At 61.0% G+C, this 8,846-nt stretch overlaps 1 protein-coding gene across 1 annotated transcript; it reads left to right on the forward strand.

Moving 5' to 3' along the window:
• Positions 1–2,533: 2,533 nt before the first annotated feature.
• On the forward strand, positions 2,534–8,169 carry LOC121167599 (Krueppel-like factor 10). Its single transcript, XM_040997100.1, has 4 exons — positions 2,534–2,638; positions 4,872–5,105; positions 5,197–6,124; positions 6,619–8,169. The coding sequence occupies exons 1-4, from the start codon at positions 2,603–2,605 to the stop codon at positions 6,876–6,878; spliced, it is 1,458 nt and encodes a 485-aa protein (XP_040853034.1). The 5' UTR covers positions 2,534–2,602; the 3' UTR covers positions 6,879–8,169.
• The last annotated feature ends 677 nt before the right edge of the window (positions 8,170–8,846 follow it).

Below are 8,846 nucleotides of genomic sequence, written 5' to 3' on the forward strand. Positions count from 1 at the left end.
AACGAGCAGAAACCTGGTCTGTTTTGTTCACTGCCATTGTCCCAGGGCCCAGAACACGCAATAGGTGCCCGACACACATTCTTTCAAATGAACTCAGTGGATAAGGAGGTAAAGGCAGGAGAAACAGCTTCCTGGCATGGGACACAGCATGGAGATGCAAGGTCACAAGTCATTTCTGTGGCTGTGGGCAAGGGACAAGTCCCCATCGAGAGGACTGGAGGTAGCTGGGGGAGGGGCAGCGGGCAGCCTGTCCATAGGAGCAGCTGGGGATAGAGGCAGATGACCGTGCACCTCCTGCCATCAGGAGCCCAGTCAGATGTAAGCAGGGACTGCTGTGATTGGATCGCGGCTTGAGCAAAACGATACCAGGGTAGGGATCCGGCACTTGAAAAAGCAGCTGGAGTGTGGGTGGAAAGGAACACGGGTTGTTCAATCCCAGCTCTTAGAGCTACATTTGAAGCGGGGGGAACAGGAAGCACAGACATTTCTGAGGTCCAAAACGCCGGGTCCTGGGCATTTCCAGGAACCAGGGGTGGGGAAGGGAGTTAGGAGCTCACAGGGAAGGAGCAGCCCCAGGATTTCGGTTCTGTTGGCCCCGAGGGGCACCCAGCTCTAGATCTCCAGCAGTCACGGCGCCACTGTCCTGCACGTGCTTGTTGGCCAGCAAGCAGCCCCGCACGCCTCAAGAACGCACAAGGTCCGGCTGCAGCCACCCCGGGGCGGGGGCGCCCTGACAGGAAGGCAGGCAGGCACACACCCACACACACCAGCTTCCTGCCTTGTAGCAGGTGCCTTCCACCCGGCGCCAGCTGCTCCATCCCCTGTGCTCAGCTCAACAGGATGGGACAGCCCAAGCGGAAGGAAGGGAGGAACACCCCAGCAGCCGGCGGCAGGGGCTGGGGGGAGGTGCGCGAGGAAGAGGGGGGGAACTGCTTGGGCGGCAGAGCTGGCGGCCCTCCAGTAGCCGGGCGAGGCTGTGACTGGAGGCCATTCAGTCCCAGCCCCCTTCCAACGGCGCCCTCCCTGACCTGGCCCAGCCCTTGACTTCGTCATCACTGCTGCTAGCCTGAGCCCAGAGGGAATCATCAGGAGTGGTTCATGGGTTGGGCAGCTTCTCCACTTCCCATGCTCGTGTAGAGGGGCTTTTACGTTATGTGGAGGTCCGCTTACGCTGAAAAGTGAGCTGGCCCAAAGAACTGGGATTTTTTTTTCCCTCTTGTTCAGCCTGTCCTTTAAGACCAGTCGTCACTGCCATCCCCCCCACCCTCCCGCAACACCCCGTGCAACAAAAACTGCTGTGAGCCGGCGCAAAGGGCCAACGTGGGGAAAACTGAAGGCGCTGGAGCCCAGCCACCGGCTCTCCTCTTTGAGACACCCCATACACACTGGCTGGCCGCAACACACAACCCGGGGTCCTTCCTGAATCCCGCATAGCCCCTGAGGGGCTGCGGAAAACGTGGCTGGAGTAAAGGGTGGGGATGCCGGGGACCGCGACTTGCCCAGTTGTAGCCCAGCGGGAACCTCAAGACCCTAGGAGCCCCCGGGGGTCCTCATCGATTTGCAAGCAGGAGGCCCTGAGGTGGGGAGGGGGAGGGAGTCTACCTTGGAAACAGCTGTAGGCTGAAACCTAAACTTCAAATACACCACGCTCAAACTCGACTCGGCGCCGGAGACGAGTTTAAAAAAAAGTGCGGTCCACGCTCCCCAGCAGCCCTTTGGGCCAGTTCCCGGGGCTTCCCGCAGCGCCCCCGCCACCCCTCGGCCCGCAGGAAGGAAGGGCGGGCGGCCGGGGCGCGGACGCCTGCAGGGCGGCGGGGGCGGCCGTGGTGGGGGCCGAGGGAGCAGGTGGCCGCGCGGCGACAGGCCTCCTCCGCTCGCCTCCTGCCCTGGTGCGGGGGTCCCCCGCGCCTCCGCCAGGCTCCGGCGGCTCAGTCGGTCCCCGAGCTCGGCTCTCTCGCCAGACGCGCGAGAGGATGGCGCTTCCCAGGCAGATCTCTTGGCTCGCGCCCCTTTGGCTCGCAGCCGCCGCCTCCCCCGCCCGGCCAGCCGGCCGGCGTCCCGCCCACTCGGTGGCGGGCTGAGCCGGGGCCCCGGAGCGGAGGGGGACAGGGCGGAGCGGGCGGCCCTCCCTACCCCACCCTCCCACGTGGGGCCGGCCCTCGCCGCCGCACCTCCCCGTGACGCGCCCGCCCTCGGCGCCGCCCCCTGTGGGCCGCCGGGCAGGGGGCCGGGCGGCCGGGGTGGGCGCGGGCCCGGGCGCCCCGGAGTCAGGTGGCCGCGGGAGTTCCCCGGGGCCGGGCCGACGGAGCGCGCCGCCGGGGACTGTGTACACGCTCCACTGACACAGCTTCACGCTGCCGGGCAGCCGCTGATCACGCGTGGCCCCGCGAGCCCATTGGCCGGCGCCTCACACACCTTTGCCGCCCATTGGCTGCCGGCAGGCCCCGCCCCCGCCCCCGCCCGCGGCGCGAGGCAGGCGGAGCGGCTACCTGAATGGGGAGGGGGCAGACGGCGCGGTGCGCGGCGGCGTCGAGTGTCTCCCGGCGCCCGAGCGAGACCCGCAGGCGAGGCAGCGCCGCGCGAGCGACCCAGGCGGCCCGACATGCTCAACTTCGGCGCTTCCCTTCAGCAGGCTACGGTGAGGATGCCGCCGTGTCTTCGGGGGGCTCCGAGCGAGGACGCGAACCCCGGGAGCCCCCCCGACAGCTTGCCGCCCCACGCGGGAGCACGGGGCTGCAGCGGCGCCCCGGGCGGGGGGCGAGCGAGGAAGGGGCGTCCTGTCTGCGGACGGTGGGCATCAGCGAGGGCGTGTGTCGCGTGACTGGGACCTGGACCCTAAGGAGCGAGCTCTTGGCGCTACTTGGGCACGGAGGAGGGGACGGGGCAGCCCCCGTGGGGACAGCTCAGGCGGCAGGTGATGGAGAGGCGAGGGCAGAGGAACCCCGCCGGGCAGCGTGGAGGTGGGCAGCGCAGAGAAGGGAGCCCCCCGTTGCACCTGGCACCGGGTAGCGCCTTCCCTGCCCGGCTGAGGGAGACCCAGCGTGGAGGAGGTGGGGGGGAGCTGCGGGAGAGGCGACGGGGCTACCCCCCACCTTGCGCTGGCTGGGGAGGGGTCGGGGGGCTACGGGGAGGCTGCCGCCCGAGGACCCCGGGCAAGGGGCTGCTCCGCAGACGGAGCGGGGCACGGCACGCGGGCTGGGCGACCACCGACCGGGGCGAGTACCCCCCCGTGCCCGGCAGACGTCGGGAAGGGATTCCCTGCCTCCCCCCACGCCAGCCGCCCACTCCATCGCCGGCGGAGGCAGGTGGCCGCCCGCAGACGGCCCCCTCTGGAGGGTGGGAGAGGCGGGCGGGCGGGCGGGGAGCCGCGAGACGCGGGGGCCGCGTGTCGGGGCGGGCGCGGGGGCCGGCGCGTCTGGAGCCGCCGCCTGCGGGGGCCGGCCGTCTGCGGGGCCCGGCGGGCGCGGGGGCCGGCGCGGTGGGAGCGCGGCGCGGGCAGCGACGGGGTGGCCCCGGGTCCCCGCGGGCCGCGTGGGCGGGAAGCGCCGAGGGCTCGGCCGGGCCCCCGGGGAGGCGGAGGAGGGCGGCGGCCGGCTTTCCGCGGGCACCCGGCTCCTCCTCCTCCTCCGCCCGCAGCTGAGGCGGAGGCCGCGGGCGGGCCGGGAGCGGCTGCGCCCGGGAGGCTGCTCGTCCCCGAGTGACCCGGCGCCGGCCTCCGCCAGGGGCGGCAGCGAGGCCCGGCCCCGCAGTCGGTTCCTAAGGGAACGGCGGCTCCGGGGGCCGCCGGGGGCGGGCGCGCTGCGGGGCGGTTGGTGGCCCCTCCTCCTGCCCTCCCCGCCCGGCGCGGGGGCGGGGCCGGCGGCCGCAGGAAGTAGGGGAAAGGTGACGGCGCGGCAATTCCCAGTTCACGTTTCCTGCGCCGCGCGGAGCAGCCGCTGATCACGCTTTGTTCACATGCCTCGCCCCCGCCCCCAGGCTCCTCCAGCCAATGGGAGCGCGGGCCGCCGGCAGGCTGGCCAATGGCGGGGCCGGGCCGCCGAGACGTGCGCGCGGCGGGGAATGTTCCCAGTGACTCACCCGCGGCCTCATTGAGCGGAGGGCGGTCCCGCCCGCGAGGATCTCCCCCGCCCGGCGGCCTCCCCGCTCGCCGGCGGCCCGCGCTTCCCCTTCCTGCCCGGCGCCCCTCTCCCTGCCCGCTGCCCGCCCGCGGCTTCCCTTTCTTCGGCCGGGGGCTTTTCTACAACCGCTGGCCGTGGTCGCTTACATAAAGGCGCGCCGTTATGCAATTGCATTGTAAGCGGCGTTTTTTACAATTTTAGCATAGGAGGACTTTGAGTTAAGAGAAACACAGAAAGCCAGGCTCATGATTTTCTCCAAGGGTACATTGCTTTTTGGTGTTGTTTTTTTTTTTTTACATGAACACAATGAGTCCTTACTTTTTGGTCTTTAGGTGAAAAAGCAGAGAGATGATGGCATTGCTGTGTTTAAGTGAAATTTCACAAACATTTGTGTAAGTCAGTGCAGAACTTGTGCTGTAGTCTCTGGGGTTGGGCCTCAAAGCAGTATTTTAAGAAATTGGGTTCTGTTTGGACTGGTCCAGGTTTTTACAAATCCCAGGAATATTACAGTTTATGATTGTCTGACTTTAAAAAAATGCTTGTCGGTCATAGGCTGAGCCAGATCATGGTGAGATAGAATAAAATCAAGCCTGACTAACTTGACGAGTGACCTAGTGGGTCAGAGTTCTGTCCCCCGCTTGGCTCCTGGGCGCTGAGCTCCTTCCTCTGCCGTGCTGGGGATCCGGGATCCAGGGCTCCTTCAGAGAGGCTGATCCGCAGGGTGAACGTGAGCTTTGCCCTCTGTTTCCCCAGGAGGAGAGAATGGAGGTGATTTCCGACAGGGCCAGAGAGAGCGGGTACTGCTGGAACAAGGCCCCGGAGAAGAGCGACTTCGAGGCGGTGGAGGCGCTCATGTCCATGAGCTGCAGCTGGAAGTCGGACTTCAAGAAATACCTGGAGCACCGGCCGGTGACTCCGGCGTCTGATCTGTCGGAGGAGGAGAACCTGCTCCCCACCACTCCGGACTTCCACACCATCCCGGCATTTGTGAGTGTCCTGCTGGGTGGGGTGTGAGTCCGGGCGCTGTCTGCCCAGCAGCCAGCAACACTCACCACCGGCTTCTCCTTTCTCTTTCCAGTGTTTGACCCCACCTTACAGCCCCTCAGACTTCGAGCCCTCGCAGGTGTCCACTCTGGTGGCACCGGCGCCACCTGCTGGACACTTCAGACCCCTCTCGGATAGCGCCAAGCCGCACGCGGCCCCTGCCGCGGTGCCTGTCAAGGAGGAAGACCAGAACCCTGCCTCCCTCCCCAAGCCCCCCAAGGCTCAGGCCACCAGCGTGATCCGCCACACGGCGGACGCCCAGCTCTGCAACCACCGATCCTGTCCGGTAAAAGCAGCCGGCACTCTCCACTGCCAGGACAGCTCCTTGCGGAGGAGACCCCACCTGCCAGCCGAAGCCTCGAGGAGGAACGTGCCATGTGCGACTGTGTCGCCTAACAGGTCTGCGTGTGAGCCGAGCACCCCGACAGAAGCAGAGGCCAGTGAGAAAGCCCCGGCTCCACTCTGTGACTTTTCTGTGCCTTCCTCACAGACGGTCATCTGCAGGCCCCAACCAGCCCCCGTGTCCCAACCACAGAAGTCGGTGTTGGTCTCTCCACCCACAGTCTCCCCAGGGGGTGTGCCACCCATGCCAGTCATCTGCCAGATGGTTCCCCTTCCCGCCAGCAACCCTGTGGTGACAACAGTCATGCCCAGCACTCCAGCCAGCCAGCCACCAGCTGTGTGCCCACCTGTCGTGTTCATGGGGGCTCAGGTGCCCAAAGGGGCTGTCATGTTTGTCGTGCCCCAACCAGTGGTGCAGAGCCCCAAGCCAGCCGTGGTGAGCCCTCATGGTACCAGACTGTCTCCCATTGCCCCAGCTCCAGGCTTTTCCCCTTCGGCAGCCAAAGTCACGCCTCAGATCGACTCATCCCGCATCAGAAGTCACATCTGTAGTCACCCGGGATGCGGCAAGACCTACTTTAAGAGTTCGCATCTGAAGGCCCACATGAGGACGCACACAGGTATTGGCCAGGTTCATTTAGGACAAACGTTTGAAGAGTGGATGACTGTGGGGGAGATAGGGGAGACTTAGGGCTGCTGTTAGACCAGCACCCACATGGGTTGCTACACTGAGTCCTTACTGCTGTTTCCAACCCAGCTCTCTGCTTGTGGCCTGGGAAAGCAGCAGAGGAAGGCCCAAGGCCTTGGGACCCTACACCTGCATGGGAAGCCTGGAGGAAGCTCCTGGCTCCTGGCTTACAGCCATGTCGGGAGTGAACCAGGGGATGAAAGTTACTCTCCCCTACTCCACCCCCGTGTGTAACTGCCTTTCAGATAAATAGAAAGGTTTGAAAGCTTTCATAAGGGGGATTTTCATAAATGTGAAGTGGAAAATGGAGCAGCGGCATCCGATGCTGTTGACCACCTTGGTAGCCTTTCTTGTGCAATGCATGAGTGTGTGTGCTCACACCATCCTGGCCATGCGCTCACAGCAGCCTGCACTTGTCTGTTTCAGGGGAGAAGCCATTCAGCTGCAGCTGGAAGGGCTGCGAGAGGAGGTTCGCCCGCTCCGACGAGCTCTCCAGGCACCGGCGCACCCACACTGGTGAGAAGAAATTCGCCTGCCCCATGTGTGAGCGGCGGTTCATGAGGAGCGACCACTTGACCAAGCACGCCCGCCGCCACCTGTCGGCCAAAAAGCTCCCCAACTGGCAGATGGAAGTGAGCAAGCTCAACGACATTGCTCTCCCACCAGCACCAGCCCCCGCGCAGTGAAGGCCGTAGCCGTAGGGATTGGGACTGACTTTAGTCACGGCCAGGAGCCCATGGTGGCATGGAAATGGTGCATGCTACCGGGTCGGGACCCTCCTGCGAGGGCTGCCAAGTGGTGCAGCCCCGTTGCCGCCATCTGGGCGAGGGCCCGGCCTGGGCCACAGGAGGTCACAGAAGGGCAGGTTTCATTTCTTTTCAGGCGAGAGAGAGAGACAGGAGAAGCTTTTATTCCTCTGAACATTTCTCGAAGGTTCCAGAGGATGTCAACACAGGTAGCACAGATCCAGAGTTTGTGTGCACATTGGTTACTTTCCTTTTGCTGTAGCTACTTGAGACCAACTTTTCAATGTGATTTCTTCTCAAGCACTGGTTTCAAGAACTTACGGTACAGATGTGGAGAGATGAGGTCGGTTTGCATTATTCCAGAGAGTGTCGTTTTTTTCCTAGAGACCTTGTTTACTACTTCTAGTCTTTGCAGCCAACTTCATGGATGTAATTATTGAAATACATCTGCAGCTATTGTTTTTACACTATAGTTGATACTTGTATTTGGTTGACTGTATATCACTCACGAGGGCCCGGAGAAGCGGAATCCTCACTAATTTAATTGCTTTTGAAGTGTGTAGCTCCCCTTCCCCCTCCCCTCGTTTTTGTTTTGAAAGTTTCAGAGATGATTATATCTAGGCGTTTTATTATGCTTTGATCTTTAGTTTGCCTGCAGTTCTTGTGTAGATCTTGAAAATTGTACACCAATGTGTTTTCTCTAGACTCTAAGATAAACTGCACTTTGTTTAGGGGGAAAAAATTGAAGATGAAAGTGTATATCATAAAGAAGGGGTATCAAGGGCTGTAGATAACTCCTCAAAACAGTCGGTCTGTGTCCTCAGTAAGGACCTCGTGCCACAAGGATAAACGGGCGTGTGTGGCTCGTGAGAGTGCAAGGGGACACCACTCGCAGACGGGCACATGGCGTCCTGCTGGCTCAGTGGCATTCTCAGAGGATGTGGAACTAGATAGGGGAAAAAAAATGACTTAGAACATTCACTTTTGTTAACAGTATTTCTGTTCTGTTGTATAGTGGATGACGCACACAGTGCTAATACAAACGTTTAAAATGCGTAGTGAAAAATATGACCATCTTCCCACACACCGGGTGTAGATTCCTAACAGGAAAACTTGCACTCTTTGGGAAACAGTCTCTTAAAAGCAAAACAAAAAAATCCTTGTGACTTAAAAATTTGCACTTCTTTTGTTGTACTTTGTATCTTGTTTACAATAAATTTTTTCTTTGGTATATAGAATTGGTTCATTGCATTTGTTAACCCACCCTCATTTCCATCCTGACAGTATCACTTAGTGTGACAAGGACTTGGTGACTGATTTTTTCTCAATTGAGAGCTATACCAGCATACTTTTCACACAACCAAGTTAGAAGGAACCAGGAGGCCAGAAATAACATTTATTGATCACGTGAGCCAATTTAGTTTAAGGAGCCAACATGCGAAGGGCTTTTTTTTTTTTAAGATTTATTTATTTTTATTGGAAAGTCTGATATTCAGAGGAGGAGAGGCAGGAAGATCTTCCGTCCACCTATTCACTCCTCAAGTGGCTGCAACTGCCAGAGCTGAGCCAGTCTGGAGCCCGGAGCCTCTTCCAGGTCTCCCACATGGGTGCAGGTTCCAAGGCTTTGGGCCGTCCTCTACTGCTTTCCCAGCCCACAAGCAGGGAGCTGGAAGGGAGGAAGTAGAATAGCCGGGATATGAAGCGGTACCCATTTGGGATCCTGGTGTGTGCAAAGTGAGGACTTCAGCCTCTAAGCTATTCCGCCAGGCCCACATGCAGGTTTTTAAGCCTTGTGCTTTTGATGATTTGAGGTTGAAATATATACTGCCATTTCTCAAGTGGCATTTACATCCAAGGGAATGCCACAGTTTTTAGTTTGCTCTGGAATCCCCTTGTGGCCATGAGGAC

The sequence above is a fragment of the Ochotona curzoniae genome, unplaced genomic scaffold, assembly GCF_017591425.1.
Source record: "Ochotona curzoniae isolate NIBS_2020 unplaced genomic scaffold, NIBS_Ocur_1.0 patch4, whole genome shotgun sequence".
NCBI classification, from domain to species: domain Eukaryota; kingdom Metazoa; phylum Chordata; class Mammalia; order Lagomorpha; family Ochotonidae; genus Ochotona; species Ochotona curzoniae.

What these genes read in the sequence shown, in the direction of transcription:
- LOC121167599 (XM_040997100.1), top strand. Translation starts at nt 2,603, where the DNA reads ATGCTCAACTTCGGCGCTTCCCTTCAGCAGGCTACG. An exon ending in CTTCCCTTCAGCAGGCTACG is followed by an intron (nt 2,639 to 4,871) that starts GTGAGGATGCCG and finishes CTGTTTCCCCAG; the next exon opens with GAGGAGAGAATGGAGGTGAT. An exon ending in CCACATGAGGACGCACACAG is followed by an intron (nt 6,125 to 6,618) that starts GTATTGGCCAGG and finishes TGTCTGTTTCAG; the next exon opens with GGGAGAAGCCATTCAGCTGC.